General features: G+C 37.9%; 1 protein-coding gene across 2 annotated transcripts; it reads right to left on the reverse strand.

Moving 5' to 3' along the window:
- Positions 1-5487: 5487 nt before the first annotated feature.
- On the reverse strand, positions 5488-26886 carry LOC143712677 (protein sel-1 homolog 3). Of its 2 annotated transcripts, none has more exons than XM_077204616.1 (23): positions 26423-26886; positions 24476-24986; positions 22742-22868; positions 20841-20962; positions 20479-20594; positions 20303-20367; positions 19953-20076; positions 19698-19827; positions 18563-18700; positions 18271-18482; positions 15635-15814; positions 14259-14381; positions 13463-13603; positions 13231-13293; positions 12967-13143; positions 12196-12323; positions 11904-11987; positions 9455-9536; positions 9243-9318; positions 8579-8673; positions 7924-8051; positions 6444-6619; positions 5488-5911 (listed from the first exon to the last, which is right to left on the reverse strand). In XM_077204616.1, exons 1-23 carry the CDS (start codon positions 26468-26470, stop codon positions 5691-5693), a joined length of 3267 nt encoding a protein of 1088 aa, XP_077060731.1. In that variant the 5' UTR covers positions 26471-26886; the 3' UTR covers positions 5488-5690. The 2 variants fall into 2 exon arrangements, with proteins under 2 accessions (XP_077060731.1, XP_077060730.1); XM_077204615.1 differs by having other exon boundaries at positions 5488-5926; positions 26423-26700.
- Between the last annotated feature and the right edge of the window lie 646 nt (positions 26887-27532).

Consider the following 27532-nt stretch of genomic DNA (forward strand, 5'->3'; position numbering starts at 1 on the left):
CAGTATACAGACAGTAGCTTAGGCTACTATCGAAGAAGAAGAAGAAGAAGAAGACAGTCGCAGCGGTGTGGGCGCGAGCTCGAGGAACATAGCGAGGAAGAGGGGAAAAGTATGGGAAAAAGTAGCAGGAAGTGAATTTGAAATGATCAAGGAGAGCAACGTGGTCAGCTCGGCCCAAAACAATAGAAAATCACACGGCCCTTCTGGCATGTGCCAGAATTGCCAGATGGCCAATCCGGGCCTGGTCCCAAAATCACCAGTCATCAGTTAAGTCTATAGAGTGTCTTTATAACCGAGCCTTGAAAATCCTGGACAAGAAGAGAATAAGGTACCATCATTGTCAAATTCTAAGCAAATATACGATTTTAAGTGTTTGCTAATTTTATCTCCCTACACTTTGTTAAATTGGTCTTGCCTAATGCCCAAATAACGCTGCTCCTCCACCCCTTTGCAAAACAATAACGTGAAAAGGCAATTGTAGTATCCCTCTACCAGAATTCTCTACCAGACCACTTTAAATGTATTCCAACATTAACCACCTTAAAAAAAAAAAAAAAAAAAAATACAAAATTGTGGCTAATTCAGGAACAATAGATATTGCTCTCATATTAAGTTTTTGCATTGTGCTCTCTCTGTATACTTTTTGTTTTGCTCTTTTCATTGCATTTCATTTAATTTGATCTCTATCTCATTAATAATAATGCTAGTCTGTATTTTTATTTTGAACTAAAAGCCATACTAGGGACAAGTGTTGTAAATTAGCTTTAGCTAAAAACATGATACATACATCCGATGACAGTTTATCTATGTTTTTTGTATCTGACTGTCCCTATCTAAATAAACAAAAATAAAATAAAAAAAGATCTACCTCTGCTCTTCCAAACCACAGCCAGATCTCCTGCACTACATCTGGATGAAGCCTCCATTCACCTGGTTTAGCTGATCCCTGGAAAAAGCATCCACTGTCTGGTAGCATGCTTCCAAAATATGAGCCGCCCTCAGCATAGCCAGTCGTGGATGACACCATGTCAGGATCTTGTGAGTAAGCTGTAGAGACCTGCGGGCCACACTGGTGGTTCATACAGAACGAGAACATGGCAGGCCTGGCAAGAAATACTTCAGAGCCATGAACACTGCACATAGTTCCAGCAGGGTATGTTCTGTGGCTTGAGATTGGGTATAGCGACCAAAAATACCCCTCTATTTCAATAAATACCTGTTTGGTTCAGTAATTTTCTTTCTCCAGTCGGGTTGTTTCCTGATAATCACCTGTCTTATTTTCTTCAAGATTCTTCTTTTGCAGCTGGATCAGTTTTATTGTGCTCCCTGTGACTCGCTGAGTTTTTTGTCACTTTTTATAGTAAGTGTCTTTAAATACTATATACTAGGGCGAACCGGGCAGGAAGACTTCATGTGTCCTGACTGACCACAATAAAGGCACAGATTATTCTGCATTCAGCGTTCGCATTCTTCAGGTGTGAGGTGAGTGAATTCTAGTTGCATGGGTTCTCTTGCGGTGGTGGTTTCATGAGAGTAGTGGGGTGGTGCTCGAGTTGAGCGTCGAGAACGGATTAGATTATCGACTCGAATAGCAATGTCAATGTACTCATTCAGGCTTTTACCTTCATCCCGGCAAGCTAGTTCGGACTGTAATTCTGAAAGTTAATCCCTTCCTGAATAAAGTTTTTAGTGTGTCTTCCACCCAGTTGGTTTGAGCCGCTAGAGCGTACTCGGCAATCGATCTTCTTCCCTGGGAAAGGATTAACAGTTGCTCGCCGACATTCCCTCTCTCTGTGGGATGTTCAAAAACATTGCGGAATGGCAGAAGAAAAGCCCCAAAAGTGGAAAATGAGGAACCATCCGGCCTCCAGACAGCTGTTGCCCACTCCAAGCCCTTCCGGTGAGTAATGAACAAACGAAAGCTATGCGGCTTGATTCTGTAGAATAAAGTGACAGCTGTTGGTCAATGAAGAGTGTGCACTGTAGTAGAAAGCTTTTGGGGCGAGACGAGGGCTGACTGGAGGACTCATAGCAGGTGGAGAGGCACTCTGTACTTGTGGTTGATCCATGGGGGCGTTCGTTGATGATACAAGGATATTTAGGAGGGTGTGAATGAGAGATGTGTCAGTGAGAGATGTGAGACGGCTCAGCTGATGTTGATGCAGCGCCAACTGCGAAGCTTGGGCAGATAGTTTGGTGGATAGTTGCATGAGAGCTGCTGGATCGTTGGGTGGCGAAGTCTTCTGTTGCAAAACATCAGAGGCAGTGAGATCCATTTGCAGCTTTTATTCAGAATAGTCAGACAGTCAATGTACACACCAGTAGACAGGTCAATGAAGACAATGCAGAGACAGAATCGAGAGACAGGCAGAGGTCGAGGCAGGCGGCTAGAAACAAGGTCCGATAAACAACCCAGGTCGGGTTGTAACACAGATGAGCATGTCCAGGCTGAAGCCCAGGAGCCTACTGTTGAATCTGAATTATCGAATAATTATTTTTATATGGGAGTTTACAGCAGTGACCACTGCATTCTATAACTGAACTCACACCAACAACTGCAATTTCAGCAAAAATTCTAGCATTATATATCGACTATGTGCGTTATGCGCCAGAAACTTCCGTATTCTGTAAAACAGGTCACATCACTTTGGTTCAGATCTTTTGTTCATGCCACGTTAAATATGGAGGTGCTTATGGAAGTAACTTTGCAACTACATGTCAACTAACTAGTAGACTGTCTGCTTAATATCTACTAACTCTTTATTGTGATGCTCCTCCAACAGACATTCTACTGACTATAAGTAACTTTGCAACTACATGTCAACTTATTCTAACCCTAACCCTACCAGGTCTACTGATACTCTACTAACACTCTAATGAGAGTTAGTACACATGCAGGTGCAACATTACTTATAGTCAACAGAATGTGTTAAAGGGAGCATCAAAATAAAGTGAAACCATAATAAATATTATTTCAATGTACTATTTTTTTTTAACTAAATAGTTTTTATAGATTAAAGTGACACATACCATGAATTTATTAAATAATTTTTAAAGGAAATTTGGGACAAAAATATTGGAACAAAAAAATATGCATGTCATGTCATCACTGCTTGGAGAAGTAACCCTGTCTGGATGGAATGACAAAAATCTGACTGTTGACAGGAGAAATAATCTGTTCAGTTGATCAACTGAGAAAAACAAAGCATGTAATCATTACACTGGGCCATAAGGAAGAACTATTCTTGTCCTGTTTTTAATGTCAAGACAAAGTTCAGGATGGTATGTTCTGTTAATTCCACTATCAGCAGCAGCAGTACCTTTGATAGGGAACATGCAATAGCAGCTAATAAATTACTCATTTAAACAATCCGATCAATTCCTCGCAGTCCCCTTCTTGAGAAGTGAACACGGAAATTGTGTCAAATCAACAACAATATTGTTGCCTGAGAGGGCAAAGTGATATCAGTTAATTTACAAGTATTTCCGTCACTTGAAATAAAAAATCACTTTATATTTGTGAATGGGTGTTTGATTAGCATTTAGGAAAAACTGAGGAGATTATTAAAGATGCTAACTGAACCACCCACCACCAAGCAAGCACAACATAGTTACTGGGCTTTTTTGCTTCATTCTCTGCTAATGCAGACGAGCATATCCAGGCTGAAGCCAAGTGCCTCACATCACTTCCGGTTCAGATCTTTTGTACATGCTACGTTAAATATGGAGGTGTTTTACTCAAGATGCCCTCAAAGGGGCTTCCATAGACGTGCAAGCAATGTCCATGGCAGGGTTGCAACAATAAAACAGTAACAATAAAATGAATTAGCTAGATTATCTAATTACCGTAAAAGTCATGTGCTGGATCTTTGTGGTTTTTACATAGTTTAGGTGTTTTTCCTGTTTGTCCCTGTTGGTCAGTACTGCCAGTTCCAGCCTGGGTGACCCCTTGCTTCCTAGACAGCAACATCGTGTCGGCCCACATCTGGTTTGGGTGGAATCTACCTACATGTACCAGATGTGGCCCAGATCTGGGCTAACACTATTTTGCTGTCTGGGTTGTCTGCCCTGGGCAATCATTAGGTACCATGATGGTAGTTGAACAGACTCAGGGTTACAAGATTAATTTTATGTTGACAAAAACAAACCAATTCAATCAGGTTTTGTTGGCACCATGATACGCTGATTATCAACTTTCTCTATCAACTCAGGTCTTCATCCTAAGTTCATGGAGCATGTGCACATGAAAGTTTGACATCAGTAGCAAACAGCCAATTACATGCCTTGAAACTGCGATTTAATTCTCGTCAGAGAATCAAATTCTTCTGTCAAAGATTAAGAGACTGAAGAATATAAAGTATATAAAAGGATTACACAGCAAGAAGAAAATATCTTGTTATATCAGTGCATGTGAAAGTTATGACATTAGTTTAGGTATACAGATAATATATATAGGTATACAGAGACTCATTTAACCTGTTAATAGTAATTGTTATTTTCAGAAGCTCAAACGTGATGCGTCACATGAGAATGAACCTCATTGGTTCTTGATGAAGCTCAAATGTGTCGCGTTACACTACAATGAACCTCACTGGATTTTTGCACATCAAGCAAACATGCTTGATCTTCTGTTATCTTCTAATAAGTCAGCAAGACAACAAGTCAGCTGCCTAAGTTCTTGGATGCAACCAGTGGCTGCGCCCAAAATCACATACTCTCTTGAGTAGGTACTCATTTTGAATAATTACTCCACGACCTCTAAAAATGCATGTTCTATATAGTATGAATGTAATCTAGACGTACTACACTCACCATGTTGTCATTATCATGTGACCAGCGTCAGTTGCGTCGCTTCACTGCCATTCATAATCCTCTCCATTGGACTCATGGTATAGTGCTGGTATAGTATAGTGCATCTTATGCACATCTCGCCGAAAGTAATAGGTCATCCAGGTACTTTTGCTTTCTCTTTTATGAGTACTGCGAATTCGGACATACTTCTTTTGTCACATACTGTTTTCGCCTACTATATAATAGGTTAGTATGTAATTTCAGATGCATCCTGTATCTGATGTGTGCGTTGATGAATGTTTATGTGAATAAAAACCTAAATTCAATCTGTTAAGGTCATAAAGTGATCCAATCTCAAATTTGGACTCAGCCGCTCAATTAATATGGATTAGTTTTACGATCTTTTTATGAACTTTTTGAAGAGTCAAAGTGGTAGTTGCGTAGGCTGTCAATGGAGGGACAGAAATCTCTCAAATTTCATTAAAAATATCTTAATTTTTGTTCCAAAGATGAACAAAAGTATTACAGGTTAACATGAGGGTGAGTAAATGCTGAATTTTTTTTCATTTTTGGGTGAACTAACACTTTAAAGATTGTGTTTATAAATGTGCATACACAGCTCTGCTTCTGTGCAATGTTAACTAAAAGTACATGTAGCTGTTTGAATGAAAGAAACCCCACAGGAAGAGAACAGTCTGAGGTTTAACGTGACATTTATTTGCACTGCAAACATTCCAGTATTCAAACATTATTTCACCTAAAAAAAGGTGATTTTGAGTGCAAATAAAACAGGTTACCAAAAAAAAAAAACTTCATCCAGTGTGAATGCAGGACATTTGGTTCAGTTCCAGTGCAGTAACCTAAAGTAAAAGGTGTTTATCGAACACAAGGGTGAGTGTTCAAAGCAGATGGGAAATGACCATCGTAAAAATGACACACACATACACTCCAGTCACTGAGACGACTAAATCCGATGTCTCCTGCAGTGAAAGGCTGTTGTGGGCTGCTGTAGGCCGGTCACTTTGCTGCTGATGTGCACTGGTCTCCAGTGGACTGATTGCTTGCCCGACGACTGCTGGTTCACCACGTCTCTCTGATGATTGGTTAGTTGACAGGTAAGCTGTAGAGTAAAATGCTGATGGTAAAAGTGTACAAAAGTTAAATCTGTTACGATACTTTTATATTGTACTTTATTTTTGTTGCTTGACAGACATGGTCACTATATTTTTATTGTATGGAAAATTCAGAGAGTGGAAAATGATCATGGGAAACGTTTTTTTGGAGCAATAAATCTGGGTGAATACTAAAATTGACAAGAGGGGGAAATGTCTGGTAGCACTTTATTTTCGATAGTCCACTTTAGACATTCTACTAACTATAAGTAACTTTGGAGCTACATGTCAACTAACTGTAATTAGAGTATTAGTAGACTGTGTTTAATATCTGCTACCACTTTATTGTGTTGGTCCCCCAACTGATATTCTACTGACTATAAGTAACTTGGCAACTACAAGTCAACTTATTCTCCGAACCCGAACCCTAACCATAACCTAACAGTCTACTACAGTTTAAAGTGGACAATCGAAATAAAGTGTAACCAAATGTCTATTTAGATATCTCTTTTATTCTAACAGTAGTGGTGGATGTTTTACCCAGAAGAGTTTGTAATAGCACTGCAGTTATAAAAAGGCTGAATATGGCGGCCATCCCACAGGTCAGCGGCAGCTGAACAGAGCTGTGTGTGAAGTCTCTCCACGCTCGGATTAACTGGATCCTCCACAGGACTAAAGAACAGGGAGTCACGTCCCCCTCCTCAAACTCCCTGCATCTACAGAAGGAAGAGTATCATGAGGAGAGAACAGATTCATGCTCACATTGAAGTGTTTTCACTCCATACACTCACTTACATTATTGTTAAAGTCCATTTTTACTTCCTTAGTCTTATTGTGAATGACTTATTGGTGCATGATATTTTGAGAAAGAAATGTTTCTTTACATCAAATGAAAGAAAATAATTAAATTAAAAAGTAAAAAATAAAAATATATTAATACGATATAATCAAAAGTGTTAATATATTTTATTAATCACATGTGTTAACACAATAATTTTGACAGCCCTAAATATCAACCAATTAAATCATAGTCTGACATCAACAAAATCCCAGTAGATAGACCCACCGTGTAATATAATATCAAAAATTTAGTGGCAACACTTTATAATAACTGCATTCTATTAATCATTAGTTAAGCATTAGTAAATGGTTAATTCATCATTTATAAAGCATTAATAGACATTAATAAGCAGTTCATAAATACAGATATAAATGCTTTATTCTTGATTTATAAGCATATCTGTAATAATTGTATTTTCATACTTTATTAATAATCAATTTATCATTTCTAAATTAAGTATTACATTATTTATAACCCAGTTATTTAGGAGTTGTCAGTGGTTCATAAGATCGTTTAGAAAGTGCAAAGTTTAGTTTATTATTAATAAACTATTTAAAGGTGCATTTATACATTATTATTTAGACATATTATACAATAATATACATTACTATTATATAATAATAGTTACTCAGTTTGTTAATAAATGCTTTATTAACACGTATTCCTACTGTAATTCATGACTAATTCAGGAAGTTATAAAACACTTAGTAGTTGTCAGTTAAATATTTTTGTGAGCTTATCTAAAGTGAGGACTATTTATGCTTTTCTTTCAGGATTCTTTGATGAATTAAAAGTTCAGCATTCATTTGAAATAGAATCCTTTAATGTTATAAATCTCTTTACTGTCACATTTGATCATTTTAATGTGTTCTTGCTGAATAAAAAGATCTTCAAAAAGATCAATGAAAATCTTACTGACCACAGACTTTTGTTACAAATTTGCAGTAAATTACCTTTAAATCAAGTCCCTTTGGGAATCTCTTTTTTATTTTTGAGGTTTACAAATGTGGCGTATATACTATAACTAAACAACTATGTACAGGCACACACCATACTGCATGCACAAACACATTTTTGTTTTGCACCATGTTTTGCGTAATTCAAATCAACTTCAGAGCTGAAGAGTTTTCCTTCAAATAACATGAAACTAACAAGCGAATGAGCGTGTAGAACACAAACCTGGATAATAGATTCCCCACAACAACGCTCCGGTTCATCAAGTGTGCAGCTGAGATTCCCATCTGATCTAGAATGATGTCAGGAACTTCATAACCCTCCTCAATTAACATGGCCAGATTAAAGAGTCCCTGAAAATACACACAAGTTATTAGGGGAAAAAATAAATATACAGTACTTTACTATGAAATCTGGAGTGGGTGTCTGTGGCTTTATTTAGCTGTACAGTAAAGCTAATATAATAAGACTATATAGTATTGCAACAAGTGACATTTCTTATCGGCCAACTAAATTCCACTTCAAATTGCTCAATTTCTTTTTTCACTTAATTTGTTCTTACTTTCTCTGTTGTTGGTTTTTTTCATTTGTCATTCATATCTAAATAATGTAAAGCATTTATGCCAAATGAAAGCGGAGCAAAAATATGCATACTACATACAAACTTATACATACTATTGTATAAATAGTATAGCAGAATCCCTCCCATTGTATATATATCTATGTATAGACATACTGCCCAGCCCTATATGTGCCTGTTTAGATATAGTAGGTGTGTGTGTGTGTGTGTGTGTGTGTGTGTGTGTGTGTGTGTGTGTGTGTGTGTGTGTGTGTGTGTGTGTGTGTGTGTGTGTGTGTGTGTGTGTGTGTGTGTGTGTACCTGAGTACTGCCGTGCACTGCTGCTGTACTGTACATGTTCATGGCCTTCACCATATCATCCAGTTTACTGTAATAATCTCCCATCCGCAACAAACCTGCAGAAGACAGATGAAGGCAGAAAGAGAGAGAGGGTGGAGGACAGCGAGAATATTATTGTGAATCATTCCAAATCAAGCTGTAATTTAGTTGCAAGATTTGTAATTGATGTAATTAAAAATGCAAGATATGAAATTAAAAATAATGCTAGATATGAATTTTGAGATGTGGAAGAAATAACATTACACAGTTCAGGGAGAAAATGTGAATGCCTTAATTCAAAGTCATAAAAGGTGTTTATGAAATCATATACTGTATAGGGGCCGTTCACACGGAACGCGTTTTTCCATTACACTGCACTTACTTTTCTATTATTTGTAAATGCGCTCGCGTCCTGTGTGTTCTGCAGCGTCTCGCGCTGGACATGCCATTCTAAAAACACGGCGCTCAGTTAATCTTTTAAAAGCGTGTCACGAGACCTTGCTGTTTTTCCCCATTCCACTGCCTGTGTCTCGCGTTCTTCAAAGCAAAAACGCGCTCTGTGTGAACCAGCCCTTATTCTCCTCACAGATGTAGTTGTATGTTATAGCTGTGACTGCTGTATTTCTGCTGGTCTGCAGAGGCTCACCAGCTTCCTGAGGGATGTGATTGAAGGTTGAGTAGTTGTGATACCTCCACTGACAGGCAGAACTGTGGCCTAACATCTAGAAACACGTACATTAGGTGAATGGCATATATATATATATGTAAAAAAATAAAAATAAAACAATAAAAAACAGAAAAAAAACAACAACCAGGAAATGAAACTGGCTGATTAGGAGACATATAAAAGATGTTCACCTCACACAGATGGGCGGCATTATGCTGTGCCACACTAAGACCAGTTTCTGCTAGAATGGCATATTTCACCAACGCTTCATCCCTTGAACAGACAACAAATATCCACACAAACTTTTAGAATTATTCCAGTTCAAACCAGTATGACTTTCTTTCTTCTCTGGAACACAAAATAATTTTTAATAATGTGCTTGTCACTTTTTTCCATTACAATATTCATGAAAACAAAAGGAGAAATAAGAGTTATTTTAATAAATGAGATGAACTGAAGGAAGGATGGATCGATACTTGCATGAACCAAGGTATGGTTGGCTAGGTGGACACTAATTTAATAATTGGGCTTAAATGTAAAATAACACTATATTGTTCACTGTATAAATTAAATATAGATTAATCTTTGTTAAAGCTATGTTTTGTTGTTTAATTAACATTAATGACTGAGACAGGAGCAGGTATTTATAGGTTGCTGTCACTTTAGAGGTGCTGATAGTAATTTTTTGACTGTACTAAAGAATAAAATTTCATACGTTTGCAGATATTTAGGAAACATGCTAAGTTCAAATACTTGTTTCTCAGAAAAACAATGATACAGCCAGTTGTACTAATTTGAAATGTGTGTTACGTGTCGGAATGTCTGTTTTTGTTTTGGACTGTGTGATTCCGCCCACTGCCAATTTATCCAATAGTATATTACAGCATATCTCAGCCATGGAAGCCAGCAAATGAACTGGGTCCGAGATCGCAGATTCTAACGGTACTAAAAAGCCTTGGCAGCCATCTAAAAAGCTCTATGACCAGAGGCATATTAAAACGCAGACATTAGCTGATTAACTTGCCGTGGAAGGCTTGTCGCTTTCCATTGTCAATTACACTCGTGTCCTCAATCTGGCAACCCACGTGAGCATCAAGTCTTAGGAGGAGGGCGAGAGAAACAACCCTCTCCAATATTTAGAATTGAGACTGTAGTACCCATTTCAATGGATGAAGAGATGGATGCATGGAAGGATTGTTAGATAAAGGGGAGGATGGATGGATGGTTAAAGATATGACTGATAAAGGGATGGATGGATTAAAAGGATGGATGGATAAAGATATGGATGTATGAATAAATGGATGGATAGATAAATGTATGGATGGGTGGATAAAGGTATTGATGGATGAATGCATAGATGGATGGATGGGTGGATGAAGATATGGATAGATGCTGTCTTTGAATGTAAACGGTCTGCAACGTCTACTTTGACCCGCCCTCAAGCACTAGTTAAATAGTTCTTCCAGTGTTTCATCATAGGACTCGGATTGAAATGGTAAAATCGACTCCATCGTTACTGTCTTTACGGTGTGTACAATCGCTAAGCTTTAGGAAGCCTCCGGAGCAGAAGTTCAGTTATGGTAATGAGTCGTTTCGTTTCAGTCACGCGCTGTGAGCATTAGACCAATCACCGCGAAAAGTGAAGCCGCCAAAGTCCTAATATGGCGCTGACATCTGGCGCTGATTTGGGACCTGCTTCTGCGCAGTAGTGAACGTGAAGTGGAGCCGCGATATCAAAGTCCCGCCCTCACTCCCACAGAAATGGTTACTACAAAGTTTACTGTTACTCCAATCTCCTCCCGAAAATCAAAAAAAAAGTCTGTTGGTGCCTTGGTGACTACTTCGTTTAGAGAAGCTGTCAATCACAGCTGTCAATCATGAAGTCGCATTCTCGGTTTTTAGCATCAAATAACAAACCAAGATCAAACTTATTTAAAAAAACGAACACTTAAACTTAAATTAGCGTGATAAAATCTTTGAAAAATATGTTTTTGAAGTGTAATTTGACTTCATGGGGAGGGCAGATTGTATGACCTATACTGGGACAAGCCACCGGGGGGGGCGATCAAGGCGCTTTGGCTTCACTTTTAAGCACTTGTGCGGCACGCTTGATCACGACAGACTGGGCCGTCTGACCAATCAGAGCAGAGTAGACCAATCACAACAGACTGGCTCATCTGACCAATCAGAGCAGAGTAGACCAATCACAACAGACTGGGTCATCTGACCAATCAGAGCAGAGTAGACCAATCACAACAGACTGGGTCATCTGACCAATCAGATCAGAGTATACCAATCACAACAGACTGAGCCATCTGGCCAATCAGATCAGAGTAGACCAATCACAACAGACTAGGCCATCTGGCCAATCAGATCAGGAAAGGAGGGATTTAGAAAGACTGAATCTTTCAGATGAGTCGTGCGACTCGCGAGTCGTGCGACGAGTCGAATCATTGAAAAATGTAGTGATGTGCAATGTTTTTTGTTTTTTTTGAGAAAATAAAAGTGTTTTTATGACCTTTGAAGCCTTTTATAGGTGACCTCAAAAACAAAATTAAGAACCTTTAAAATACCATAATAGGGACACTTTAAGGTAGGGATGAATGAAGGGATGAATGAATGAAGGAATGGATCTCTCACCATGATCCTCTTTGATAAGTTTGAAGAGCTTCTTTAACCATGAAGCCCAGGTGTCCATTCATCTCACTGACTCGCTTCAGCAGCCTGAAGAAACAAACCCAACAAAAGAGAGAAACAAAGACTTGTTAAATATCCATATATCCATCAGATTAAAATGACAGCTTTTGCATTTATAAAGAAGTTTTGTCAAATCTGTCAAATTTGTCAATATTTTTCTAGTAAATGATCATCCATTTGTGTTGGCCGCTGTACTAATTGAAGTGATAGATGAGGATAGAGGAGTCTGACATACAGCACAGCTTTGTCTTGGTCTCTCGCCACTCCTCTTACAGTTCCAGTGGAGAGAAATGATGCCGCCTCCACAGCGCCGTCCACGTGACCCAACTGTGCCGCACGCAGAAAGAACGGGAACGCAGCAGTCTGAAAAAGTATTGAGATCCACACAACATACACTTATGCCATAAACACGTTTTTATCAGTTTAAAGTTCTCATGACAGAAGAAAGCATGAGAGAATTCAAACTCATGACTCTTGGTGCCAGGATTGATGCCAATGTACAATCTATCTATCTATCTATCTATCTATCTATCTATCTATCTATCTATCTATCTATCTATCTATCTATCTATCTATCTATCTACCTATCTATCTTAGTATTTTTTTTTTTACTTGAAACCACCTCTTTTGCGATTGTGCAAATCTGACAGCATCTCTTTTTTGTCATTTTGTAAACTTGACAGCAACTCTTTATTTGTAATTGTTGATACTTGACAGAAAATCTCTTTCTTGTCATTTTCCAATCTTGACAGCACCTTTTTGACCACCTCTTCTCTGCCATTTCTTTTAACTGGATAAACTTCACCAACTCTTTTTTTGTAATTTTCCAAACTTGACAGCACCTTTTTTAGTCATTTTTCGAGAAGGTTACAGATTCTTTAAAAGATCTCTGTGTTCCACAGAAAACCACACAGGTTTGGAACATCATGAGGGTGAGAAAATTCGGACATTATTATTTGTTTTCACTTTAAACTATCAATTGAAGGATAAATGTGCAGCCTCTGACCTCATTTCTGTCTGGTTTGTCAGGACTGGCACCATTTAACTGGCAGACTCCCACATTGAAGAGCCCATCACGACTGCCGTTCTGAGCCGCCAGCTCAAAATATCGAATGGCTTTTCTTCCATCCTTTACTATGGTACTGTAGTACCATCCAAGTCCATTCAGAGCTTCAACAGAACCCTGAATAAAAACACACATGGCCCATTATAGAAATCACATCACTTCCACACACAACCACATGCGCGCTGGTTCTGTACGTGTACTCACCATGTCAGCAGCTTTCTCCAGGAGCTTGAGGCCAAGCGTTCGGTTCTTCTTCACTCCTGTGCCCTGTTCAAGCACAAACACTCTTCAGATACATACACATCATTTTACATACATTTTCCTAATCTTGTGTCAGGAGTTTCCATTTATACAAAACAAGCATGTATGTGCTTTTTACAAGGCAAATGTTTGAAAAGATACGGCTCAAGAGATTTCCATGTAACCCGTGGATTACCTTCAGGAGGAGAATGGCGTAGTCGTACATGGCCGTGGGATCCACCATCTGCAGGGCGCTCCTGGCGTACCACATGACCGCTGTCTGGATGTCTTTCTCCACCCCATTACTGCCCCAAAGAAGCATCCTGGCCAAAGATTTCTACAAGAAACACCAGCCCACAATGCTTTTATGCTTTTAACAGCTGGGAATCTCAAACCAAGTCACTTAAGGTAACCTCGTAGAGTCATAAAGTCCATGAAAAACTCTTTTATTTTATAAAAACTATGTATTTGGGTATTTAATCATTCATTCATTCCTTAAAAACTGAACATAAATAAAAAAGTTTCTTAAAAATGCAAATATTTCGTTCTGGACCTTGAGCCAGATTCAAAAAATCTTCTTAGGAAAATCTTTAAGTTCTTTAACATAAACGCGTAAGACAAAGCCGTTTGTAATTCTTGACTCAAGTTCTCAAATATTTATCTTTAATATATTTTCTAAAGAATAAAATGACAGGCTTTATCTTTAGTGATTTAAAAAAAAAAAGTTGTTAGGTTATCCTATGTTTAAAAAGTTATTTACAATGATTTTGAAAAACAATCTTCTCAAGATATCAAAATCTTCTTAAGTTGAGAAATAAGCAGAAAATGTCAGTTAAGAATAATTTAATTGAATGTTTAGTGAATCTGGCTTCAGATCTTCAGCACATCCTGATGTTCTGAATGACAAGAACTGAAGTCAATAGTTAAAGGTTACACTTGAGATATACCTAAAAGCAAAAAGAGATCATGTGAAACACAAGGAAAAAAAAGACCTGAGATTCTACATCTCCTCTGTTGGCCTGGTGTTTCAAATACTGCACAATGTCGCCCTGTTCCCCCGTTTGGGTATGGAGCTCGTCCTCATTGTTTAAATGAACATGTTCTGTTGGAGTTTGCTGCAGTGAAGAAACACACAATAGAAAAACAGACAATATAATTTCCATTCCATTCTGAAAATATTTATTTCACGTCAAACCAGTTTGAGTTTCCATGCAAATCCACGCCCTCAAAACACTGTACAAGGCACCGGTAAACCTGATGACACACTAATTACAGTGAGTCTGAGTGTGTCTTTGTGTTTACTAAAGTTCATAAAATCCTAATATTTCATAAACAATCAGCTCAACAAACATCAGCAGTGTCATTTTTCTAAATATTTGACTTTGCACCTGATACTAAGGCACCATTTTATTAGCAAATGAGCCTTTGCAAATTGATTGCCTTTAGTTTCTGTAGTCTGTAGAGTCGGCATGACTGGAATTAACCAGGAATTTTCATGACCGGAATAAAATCTAACTTAGAGTCTCATTTAGACAAGCATGTTTAATAAACAGAATTGATGGAATTATAAATATCTTTGTATTTTTCACTGAATAACACAATTTATATTGTCTTTCTGTTAGAAATGCCATATTTGTATTGCTGTTTATATATGGTTTTGAAAAAATATATCCATTTTTAAACAGTTTTTTTATTTATTATTTAATTGTCAAAAGCAGTATGTAGTAAAAATCTCTTGGGGTTTACCGTATTTTGACAGCATGGATTATGCATGTCGTGTAATAAAAAAATTACGTGCAATTTTTAAGAGACCTACTGAGCTTGGCATTTTATTAAAAGCATATGACAAACCACATAATGAGACATTGTACCTCATTACATCCCAGTCCAAACAGCAGCACAGTGACGGCCCAGATCCGGCAGATCTGATCTGGTATATGCAGTGAATCCGCATAAACCAGATGTGGCCCGGATCTGGGCCGTTCAAAATATCAAAATTAATTTTAATCCTGGAATTGAAAAGAGGTATTTGCAGGTCATCATCTGTACAAATGCATTTATCTATGCAATTAATGTTCTTCGGAAAAAATATTCTATTCTATTATTTTTATGTTTATTCAAATTAATTATCTTCATTTGGGGGTGCTCTCAGCAGATATTGGTATATGTGATTTTTAATTTTTTTGCAATTAATCTGATTAATTAATTTGAAATGAGAGGACAAGATTAAAATAATTCTTCTGAAATAAATTATTCAAATAATTAGAGTCGATGTAATAATATATAATATAACTGATGTTCTATACCTTTAAAGTCAATTGAGAATATGTATACATTCCCAATCTCTGTATATAAATGTGTAACTCACCCAAGAGTCTTGTACTTTATCGTGGTCAATGCTGGTCTGTTTGCCAATGTTGGCGTAGTAGCCATACGCTGTATTCTGGTCTTTGGGGAAACCGTCCAGTCCCTCCATGTGCTTGTATCCCAAATGCATCAGAGCGAGTCGGTCATCAGAGACCCCGCCTATCAGACTATAAACATGACCCTGAGAAAGAGATCAACATCAACCTTTATCACAATATTGCTGTTCCAAACAAAATGCGTATCTGGCGTTTCTCTTTTCGCTCTACTTGTTTAGCTTTTTATCAAATTACTACTTTAGTCAACATAAAATGAAGAAGAATGCTACACTGACTGTAACAGTAGCCTAAAACAATGCCTAAACAGCTATTTGGTTAATGGTTACCATTAGCTGATAGTCTGCTTGGTGTGTCATCCAAAGAGAAAGGTGTTTAAAAGCAAAATTTAAAGGTGTTTTTAAAGTAGTTATTCATTAGTTAAGCAAGCTATTGTATTTCGATGAAAGTTTATGAAGGCAAACAGGTAAAATTATATTTTCGACAGTCCCCTTCAGACATTCTACTAAGTAACTTTGCAACTGTGTGTCAACTAACTCTCATTAAAGTATTAGTAGATTGTGCTTAATATCTGCTAACTATTAATTTCGATAGTCCACTTTAGACATTCTACTAACTATAAGTAACTGTAACTCCATGTCAACTATCAGTTATTAAAACTCCACCGTTTTTTGAAATAGGGCTTATTCACTGTCTTTCCTACACTTAGATTGTCTCAGTGCATGCATTGTTTTAGTTTGGCAGCGCCGCCGCTAGCTTAGCTTAGCATAATGAATGGAATCCTTTGTTGCCAGATAGCATGTCGTGAGTAAAAGTGATTAAAAAAAAAACCCAAAAAATTACTTCTTGTGGCCTGCATATTCACAACAAGTACAAATACCAATGCAGATTAAGACTAGGTGATTTTCTAAGCAGAGATTGACTTGGGACTATATTGGGGTGAAGCACAGGCAAAGCACTGCTACTTGAGCGCAGTGATATCACGCAACACCTGAAATCCCCCAACTTCCGTTGCGTTGAAAATGCGTTTGCCCACATATCTAAATGTAGGAAAGACGGTGAATAAGCCCTATTTCAAAAAACGGTGGATTGTTCCTTTAATATCTGCTAACTCTTTATTGTGATGCTCCTCAACAGACGTTCTACTGACTATTTTTACAATAAATTTGAAACTACATGTCAACTTATTCTACTAACCCGAACCTAACAGTCAACTAATACTCTAATGAGAGTCTAATAAAGTGCAACATGCAAACATTTTTTTTATTAAAAGTTCTATATGAAGCACCTGACAAAACACTTTTAAAGTTATATACATATATAGATATAACCTTTTCTTCTAAAAGGTTACTTATAAAGTAAATAAGGGCATATTGATTTCATGTTGACTTTAGGATAGAGGTTGCACAGACTAGTCGACTTTAATGCTCTGCCATGACACTTTAAGTTTGACGTCGACTAGTCATCGATCATGACCTATAGAGGGCGCAACAGGATAAGAAATCTTCGAAGTTCACTTCTACGCTCCGTTTTCAACAGTTAAAATGACAAATAAATGCATGCTCTGAGAGCGCTCCACAAGACATGTTTTATTATACCATCTGGATGCTCAGAATTGATCGGGTGAATACACGTTTTAAACAGTTTATTGTACACACAAGTAAATCGCCGTTCTATACTCATGCGATGCTGCATTGTAACGCACACACACACATCGTGCGCAGATCACACACACACAAACATTCCACAGCGCAGATTTTTCAACACTGTTCTGTGATTTATCAATTTAATAGCTTAGAAACTGAGAAGTTCTAGCATATATTTCTTAGTAACTAAAACCCACAGCTTCACTATTAGTAGAGAGACGCTGCCAGGTAGAATTAATTCACACGCAATCACTCTCTCACTAATGCATGTAATGTTTACTGAGCTGCTTTATCTATATCTGATTTTGAACGAGCAGAAATCTGTGCGAAATATATCGACCCAAAGACAAAAAGGAGTGATAATTGATCACATAAATGTCATATTAAACATTAAAATTAAGTTGTTAAACCCCTACTTTAGGATGAATTACATTTCCATGGCATTGCTCTTTTATACTCGGTGCTGAATGCTCAGGTGTTCTCATTAAAGTCCCTATAAAACAAGTCATTTCCCTCGGCGGCCATCTTTGAAACACCTCTCGGGCAGCAAGTGCAGCTCCTATCTCTTTGAATGGGGAAACATCCAATTCTCCAAAACTGTTTGCCAATCTTACGATTGAATTTCATTTTTGAAATCACCAAAGAAATCTGACAACAACTGTCTCTCAAATTTTGTCTCTAAACGCTCCAATCATGACAAAAAACGAAATTTTTCAGGCTAGATCATGCTAATGTGCAGTGGAAGCGCGTCTGACTGTTTCTATAGGAACCGGAGCTTCTAACGGCTGCAGTGACACGACAACTTTACCAATCACCGATTGGCTCTTATTTAGAAGGCGGGACTTATTCCGCCATATTGAGCGTTGCACTTTTCCCCATTCAAAACAATACGAGTGAAGCGTCTTGTGTTATTCTATAGTCTTGGTTCTCATCCTCACCTGCTCCAGGTCCACAGGGACGCCCAGGCCAGCCAGGTGAAGGGTCGCGAGCAGGAGAGAGGAGTGCTGGTGACCCCAGCAGAGAGATGCCTGAAGCTGCTCAATGAGATCCAGGCCACAGTCAGATTCCTCAGCTTTACTGATCGTCTTTACCACATCCTGGAAAATCACTCGGCTTAGATGTAGCAAATGTCCACCACTGCTCTCTAGACCTGAGGAACAGATGAAGAGACTCTCTACCAAGAGCCATCGGTAGTTCACATTACAACGTACAGTGTTAAACCCCACCTACCTGTTATGAAGTCCTGGTGTTCATCTAGAAGGCTCAGGGCGATCTTGAATCTTCTTTGCTGGTCCCACGACCAAGTTTGTGTGCATTCCCTACAACCAAACTTCCTCTTGAGGTCTCCATAATAAGACTCACAAACATCTGATAACCAAGAGCACAAAGTCTTTAGAAACAGTTCACACAAAAAGAAAACTACTCATCTGCTGTCCACTGTTCATTAACACTCGTGTTCAGTGCTTTTAAAGTGAGCATGAAACAGAAATCATTTCTTTCCTATTGTGACGTATATCTGAGTGAAACGCTTCTGGAACAAGAGCAAATGTAGGGCGTTTTGTCCGTGTGGAATTGATTGGATGGTTGTGGTTTGCTATTGGTGGATCTCATGTGAGTGACAGGTTATAGTCCCGCCCTCATGATCAGAGAAGAGAAGTTGCTGCAAGAGGGAGGGGAAGTTATTTTGAATAAATGTAAATAATATTTAAAAAAAATGGAATCTTGCATAAAACGTGAATGAAGAACCGTTTCCATCTTGTGTGTTCAAGAGAACAAAATCGTAATTTCTTGGGAAACTGGTGCAAATTTTAAGTAATAAAAATGAAAGTGGCTGCAATTGGGAAATCCGCTGACGCTAATTTTTCCTGCATGAAATATGTGGATGAAACACAATAACAGATGCTGTCATGTTTTCTTGCGCTTCGGATGTTTGGGAATGCAATCGTTTGAGGTAATTAATTCTGAAAGGTTATTATGCCAAATCATTTTGATGACAAACTTTGGCTCAGGCATTTAAAAATGACTAAAACGAAATTTGAGATGGTGTGCAATGAAACTAGTTTGTTCAGTTATCCAATCATATGTTCTTTCCATCATAGTTTATGCGCATGTCTTCTAATTGGATAAAACAAATATATGTTTTTTATATGCATTTTAAGACATCATACACATCTTGGGATTTCCATCCAACAATATTTTATGTGTTAAATGCGCATAAAAATATGTGGATGGAAACATGGCTAATGTCTCCAACTGTGCTCTGACTTGCCAAGATAGCAAAGTCTGCGATTAAATGTCAGAGATTTCAGTATGATCAAATTCAAAGTCTATTTGATCTATTCTGGTCTCATCCATTTGAACTGACCCGTAGAGATGTCTCGGTTCTGTCTCAATGCCTCCAGATAGTGCTCAGTAACCTGTTGCATTTCCTCACAGCGTCTGTGCAATCTGTCCAGCTCTTTTAGCGTCCTAACAGGGGACAGCGGGTTTTTCACCTCGAATAGAAATGATATTACGGCATAAGAATGTCTGAATGCATTCTGGATCATGTGATTAATATTGACATTATAAATTGGTTTTGTTATACGCATTAATCCGTTGATAAGAGAGTTGGACTCACCTTTTCTGAGCCTAAACGATAATATTTGATTGGTCCAAAATAGCCATGAAACCCCTTCATGTAGTTGCATCCACCAATCACAAAATATCCTGATGTGTCATTAAATTTAATTGGCTGACGAAAACTGAAGAAAAAAACGAAAAACAAAAAAAAACTTTGTGGTACCAGACATGAAAAATGGCTGTAAAAAAACTATTTAAAAAAAAAAACAGTATTAAAAAATAAACAAGTTAGGTGTATACTTAAATATATTTTTTTTAAAAATTGCTTACTGTTCATAATAATAAATAATGGCAACAATAATAAATATTATATATATTTTACAGTGAAGATGAGACGTTATGACTTACTCAAAAAAATGAGTGGTCTCTGACGTCTGTCCTGCAGGTAAGACCTTAGTGACTGTGAGATTTGCCTGACATATGAAAAAACATCCAAGAGTTCACTTTCTAATACATTCACACCTGAATGATGGTTCATCAGAAGTACAGTGGAATATGACTGCATGTGAATATGGTTGATGTACCTTTGACACCTGAAAGAAGAAGTCCAGGCGGATCCAGGTATGAAGAGGTAACGCAGTGTGTGCTGTAAACGCCTGCTCTTCTCCATCCACCTTCTGCACCTGCAGCACTATATTGCCTGAGGATCCAGACATACTGGCACATCACATTTATCGTGTACACGGAAACATGATATATAGTTCAATAAATAACAGCTTAAATTTCAGTCTTTTTCTCATGCACAGTTATTGTATGACTTGTTTTTTTGTTTGTTTGTTTTTTATGAAGATTTTATGAGGGTTTATTTAGTTTTTAGTTTTGTTTTTTAATAACTAAATTCCTATAAATTTGCTTGAGTTTATTTCTTGCGCACTGGCTGGCTTACCTGCGTCAGACAGCATAATGAGCGGGCTTCCATACTTCCTGTGTTCATTGACATGTTTGACTATCCCACACACGGACTGGCCGCACCAGCTCAGCAAGTAGAGCCACAATGACAGAGCAGCACTGCAGAGAGGAGATGATGTGAGTTTCAAAAGTACAGTACCAACACCCTATACAAAAAATTCCAAAACTTTCAAGCATTACAAGATTATCATTAGCATATCAAAAGTTGAACAAGCACACATGAAGTGCTTACATTGAGCACAAATGATGTTAGGCATGCAAACAATACAACTTGAATGTTACCTTTTCTATGGAAACAAAACTGGCCCATCATAGCAAATCCAATATCAAGGTATTCAGAGTGGTTTCTAGGGGGTTGCTAGGCATTGTGGTTGCCAGGTTGTAGTTAAGGTGCTATGGGTGGTTTTTAGAACATTGTTGGGGTGTTGCTAATGTCTTCTGAGTGATGACTAGGGTGTTGCTAGGCTGTTCTGGGTGGTCTCTAGACCATTGCTAGGGTGTTTGCTAAGGTGTTATGAGTAGTAGCTATGGTGTTGCTATAGACAGTGTACACAAAGACATTTCTAGGGTATTGCTAAGGTATACTGAGTGATGACTAGGGTGTTGCTAGGCTGTTCTGGGTGGTCTCTAGACCATTGCTAGGGTGTTTGCTAAGGTGTTATGTGTAGTGGCTATGGTGTTGCTATAGACAGTGTATCGTTTTATTGTTTCGTTTCGTTTTATTTATTTATTAAGCACTTTTACACAACTGACCATTGAACAAAGTGCTGTACAATATCTAAAATAGCGTACACAAAAGAGTGTATGCAAAGACATTTCTTGGGTGTTGCTAAGGTATTCTACATGATGACTAGGGTGTTGCTAAGCTGTTCTGGGTGGTCTCTAGGCCATTGCTAGGGTGTTTGCTAAGGTGTTATGAGTAATAATAATAATAATAATTTGTTACATTTATATAGCGCTTTTCAAGGTACTCAATGCGCTTTACATGGAAGGGGGAATCTCCTCACCACCACCAATGTGCAGCATCCACCTGGATGATGCGACGGCAGCCATATTGCGCCAGAACGCCCACCACACACCAGCTTACTGGTGGAGAGGAGACAGTGATGAAGCCAATCAGTGTATATGGGGATGATTAGGAGGCCATGATGGACAGAGGCCAATGGGCTCCTGTCCGAGTAGTGGCTATGTTGTTGCTATAGACAGTGTACACAAAGACATTTCTAGGGTGTTGCTAAGGTATTCTAAGTGGTGACTAGGGGGGTTGCTAGGCTGTTCTGGGTGGTCTCTAGACCACTGTTAGGGTGTTTGCTTATGTGTAATGAGTAGGCGCTATGGTGTTACTATAGACAGTTTATGTAAAAATATTTCTAGTGTGTTGCTAAGGTATTCTAAGTGTTGACCAGGGTGTTACTAGGCTGTTCTAGGTGGTTTCAATACCATTGCTATGGTGTTTGCTAGTGGCTATGGTGTTGCTATAAGGCATTTCTTATTTGCTAAGATGTTCTGAGTAAACGCTAGGGCTTTGATAGAGCTTTCAGGGTGGTTGCTAGGCTGTTGCTAGGCACTATTCTAAACTATTTTTTTCTGGTTGGATGATTAAACAGATGAAAAACTCACAGTAACATTTCAGGAGGGACCGCAGCTGTATCTAACGACCAAAATATCACAGCGACTTAAGCCACCTATTCCTCAACTAAACTCTGCAGGACAGTGGACCTCAAGGGCCAGAGCTGAGAAACCCTGCACTAAAAACACCCTATTAACCACCTAGTTCACCATGTTTATAGGCTTTATATGTACTTAATGCATGTCTTTGTTTTTGTTATCAAGAAGCAGTGAGAAATTTGAATGAAGCCTCTTAAAAACAAGTCTGACCTTGGCTGTTTGAGAGCGAGGGTGCGTCTCCTTTCTAGATCTTTGTTTTTGAAGGGGGAGAACGTGTGTATTACCCCAAACCTCTCACCGGTACTCGCAAATGGAAAAGAAAGTATATCCACAGTCTCTGAAAAGGCATGAATGAATGAATAAATGATGCAACAGAACTTAGAAGTATAATCTGCTATCTATGCGCCTGGTAAATCATGACAGAACAGTATCTTCAAACAACCTAAACTAGTTCTCATTATTTTTCTCACCATCATGTCATTCTTTTTATTTTTTTCAGTGGAACACAAGTGACATAATGACAGTTCAGAGTGACAAAGTGATCTCTCAAACTCTATAAAAGTCCATGTCCAGACTTGTGTGGGGAACAGACCGTTGATTTGAAATCTAGGTCTCCATCTTATTTATTCAAACTCGCATAGTGTGTTTGAATACAACATACACAAGAACCAATGGTGATTTGGTGTCGTTGATAACAAATCTGGTGTGATATTTTGGAATTGTATATGATTTTTAACAAAATTTGGTAACACTTTATAATACTGTTCCATCATTAATGAATAACTACACAGGAACAAATGAGTAACGCACTATTAAAACTATAGTAACTACTATTAAGAAACTGATTAACGAATTAGTAAGTAATTGTGCTCAGTCAAATGAAGTAGTTCACTATTAGCTAATCAATAACTACACATTTTTCATACCACCAAGAGGACTATAAGAACTACTATATATAAAGTTAATAATTAATGAGAGTAATGCACAATGTATAATTAATTCTAAAGTGAAGATCATGGTATCCCACTAGTAATGACTCAAGTATTACCCAATCCTTCATAACTAATTACTAGTTATTTGGAAGAGTATTCTAGAGGGAAAAGCATGATAACTCCCTAATATTAACTGATGTCACTGTAAGCTTTTGATGTTTTGTAAGGTTTTTTGGAATGACTCAAGTGTTTCTACTTCATTCTACTAAAAATGCATTGTTACCAAATCTATCAGAAGGAATTACTATCCAGAACTTAACAAAAACCTTAAAAGTGTACAATGAATTCAGTCATTACAATATAGTTATCATGCTTTTCACTTTAGAATACTTATCCAAATAATGATTTGGTAATACTTAGTCAATACTAGTAGGTCACTATGATCTTCATTTTAGAATTAATTATACATTTTGGACTAGTCGCATTAATTATGAACATGTATATATAGGAGTTCTTAGTCATCTGGGAAGTATGAAAAATAGTAGTTACTGATTAGCTACTAGTGAACTAACACATTCAACTGAGCATGATCCCCTACTAACTCGTTAATCAGAGTTTCTTGTTAGTTAGTAGCAGCTGTTAGAATGTTAGTGCGTTATTATTTCGGTAGCACTTTGTTTTACAGTCCTGTTTCGCGTGAACATACTATCTACTCATTGTAGTAATGACACTAACTAGGTACTAACCCTGAACTTACCCCTAAACCTTAACTTAACCCATGTTACCTTACACTACTCATTACTTTTGTAGTAAGTACATTGAAAGTGCACATACTGTGTGTAGTTACTCATTAATGACAGAACATTATTCTCATGTGAATGACTTTTTGTGTTCCATGAGGAAAAATACTACAACATATGTGTTTGGAATAACATGAGGGTAAGGGTAAATCATTACATTATTTATCAACTTTTCTTTTAAATTTTGTGTGGTCAGTCTGATTGGGTCCCACCTGACTCATGTGGACATTTTCTCACAGTATCTTTGGTCAGCTGCCACATCAGCCACGCACCCCATGACACCGATCCTGTCTGTGGATATGCTGGACGTTGAGATGTTGGCAGTGTCCTCACAAATGTAGATGTTCTCACAAGGGACCGGTCATATCCTTCAGTGTGGTTTCCACCGAGTTCCTCTTGGTCCAGATGAAGCATCCAGGCCCTCAGCACCACATCACTGACAGAAACGTCTCTCCGGTACAGCACAGCTGGAGGAAACGTCAGAGAAACCTTTCTGGACCGGGGCTTTCCAAACCTCTTATGGTTAGTCCAGGACCTTCTGTAAACGATCACTCCTGTCCTTGTTGGGGTGGAAATAACAATTTCGACAGCGATTCGGCAGGCAGCAGAGCAGTTATACTGGACCTGTACACCGCATTTGTCCATGACTGTGTCCGGAGCTTGTATAAATTGCACAAAGTCTTCACGACGAGTCCTATCAGTGTCAGGAGACCCACACCAAACCTTCAGAGAGACAGATTGACCCAAACTTCACGTCTCCAGTATAAAAATCAGATGCTTAGCAATTGTGTATGGAATAACAATCCAGATCACATATTGGCTTGATACTCGACTGAAATGTCAGGATCATATTTTACTCCCAAACAAACAAATTAATACATTTGCATAAAGAAAATGCTTATTTTGGGATCCGTTCTTTATTTATTTTGGAATTGTGATATTTTATATGTATTTATTTAATTAACCAAACAACATCCACTCTTAAAAATAAAGATTCCAAAAGGGGATTTTGCTCAGCAATGCCATAGAATAACCATTGCTGGTTCCCAGAGAACATTTCCAACATGACTTTGCGTAAACATACACGCCACTTTCAAGTCAAGTGGCTTGTTATCTATACGCATTTTAGCTATCCGCGTGTATGTCCACGCCGACACGAACCGTCATCTTCCGCGTGTATGTCAACGCCATTAAATGTCCGAGTGATTCCGCGTGTATGTGTACGCCGTTAAATGTCCGAGCGAAACGAAGTAAAATGTATATCTACATCTGGGGAGCGATATTTTTTTTCCTATGATGGTAGGGGAAGACTCATAAATGGTATTAACCCCAGTGACGGGTAGGTTTAGGGACAGGGTTGGGGTAGGTCATATTTATATATACAGTGATGTAACGTTAAGTCAACGGCGTTGATAAACGCGCTGAAAAGTGATTATGCGTGTTGATAGCACGCCAAAAATGGAAATACGAATTGGCGTGTCATACATACGCCATTTCATGACATCAGTCTGACATTTCAGTCAATAGTTCTTACCATTTCTTAACCAGCTCATGTTTTTCTTATAGTGTGAGCCTGAGGAACATTATAATAATCTAAAGAATCTTTTTCCACCATAAAGAACCTTTTGTGGAATGGAAAGGTTCATTGGACGATGTCATCTTTGCCAATAAACAAGCTTTGTTTACTTAGAAAATCATATCCATTTTTTCCCATTTTGTTATCTTTTGTAGCATTATAGAGATTTTCCCACAGTAGCCTACTGATGTATGGGAAGATGTGCTTACTGTCACAGTAAAAAATCATAGTAAGCAACAGGTGTTTGCTTTTAAGCAAATTATATAATTGTTTGTCTTTGTACTGGATTACAAGATGAGTAACATCTCATATCATGTAGCCTAGTATTTACACTCAATGTAACTTCAGAGAATAATATAAAACTACCATGGTAGTCTTCATATTGTTATGGTTGCCACCACGTCAAAATATGGTAAGAACATGGTAGTTTATGTAGCTTATACAAATAAATCACTTGGTAAAAACAAAACAAAAAAAGTAAATGATTCGCGATTTTAAAGGGAAAGATGTTTAAAGACGAAAATGAAACTCGAGCAGTTCTATGAAAGTTGCATAGAAGTGAAAATAAAGTTGAAAGTCTTACCGGTGAGAGCAGAAGAGCTGTGCAGATGAAACTCAACACAACTCTCATCTTTACTGTCTAATGAACGCGACGCGCGATGTGTCGAAGCGATCAAACGCAACATTCAGAAGGGAGTAGGACGCGAAAACTTTAGCTGTTTATTACTGTCACGACATGTTTCACTGTATCGCTCTCTTCCGTGTGTGAGCATGACACTGTTGTTGTGTGTGTGTTACTGTATACGCCCGGACACACACACACACACACACACTCATTATGCGTGGACGCGCCTCATCTGCACTGCTGACAGTTCAGATCGCCGAGTCATTGATTCCGAAACCGTATGAAAGTGTTGCTCGTCCATATCCCTGGAGGTCAAATTAAATGCTATACTATTTCATTTTCATTTTCTATAAAGATCTCTGTAAATAAAGTGAACATAAAGGTCACACTTTAGATTATGGTACAGTTCTCTTCTCACTATTAAATGGCTAGTTCACCCCAAAAATGTAATTATGCCATAATGTAGGCTACTCCCCCTCAAGCCATCTTACATACGACTTTCTTCTTTCAGACAAACACACTCAGAGTTATGTTAAAACATATCCTGGCCGGCTCTTCCAAGCTTTATAATAGGAGTGAATAGAGCCTGAGATTAAAAAAAAAAAAAAAACATACATCCATCATAAAAGTACTCCATGGGTTAATAAATGCCTTCTGAGGTGAAGCCATGCGTTTTTATGGAAGCCCGTTTCCACCATATTGAGAACAAAAAAGATTATCTAACTCATAATAATGAGAAAGTTTCTCATAATTATGACTTAGTATCTCATTATATTGAGAAAGATTCTCATAATTATGACTTAGTATCTCATTATATTGAGAACGTTTCTCATAATAATGACTTAGCATCTCGTAATGAGAAAAAGCCCATTCCGGCCACATAAAAAAACGAATTGAGCATTCTTAAGTCATAATTATGAGATGCTAAGTCATTATTATGAGAAAGTTTCTCATTATTATGAGATGTTAAGTCATTATTATGAGAAAGTTTCTCATTATTATGAGATACTTAAGTCATTATTACGAGAAACTTTCTCATAATTATGACTTAGTATCTCATTATTATGA

The sequence above is a fragment of the Siphateles boraxobius genome, unplaced genomic scaffold, assembly GCF_051911475.1.
Source record: "Siphateles boraxobius isolate OS27281-9 unplaced genomic scaffold, OSU_SipBor_1 50, whole genome shotgun sequence".
NCBI lineage: Eukaryota > Metazoa > Chordata > Actinopteri > Cypriniformes > Leuciscidae > Siphateles > Siphateles boraxobius.

Bases quoted from the DNA above. Each gene is read 5' to 3' on its own strand.
- LOC143712677 (XM_077204615.1), bottom strand. From the start codon at position 26,470: ATGAGAGTTGTGTTGAGTTTCATCTGCACAGCTCTTCTGCTCTCACCG. The intron at 18,701-19,697 runs GTCAGTTCAAAT...CTTGGTTATCAG, and splicing joins GAACCGAGACATCTCTACGG to ATGTTTGTGAGTCTTATTAT. The intron at 15,815-18,270 runs GTGAGGATGAGA...TCTCTTTCTCAG, and splicing joins TCCCTGTGGACCTGGAGCAG to GGTCATGTTTATAGTCTGAT.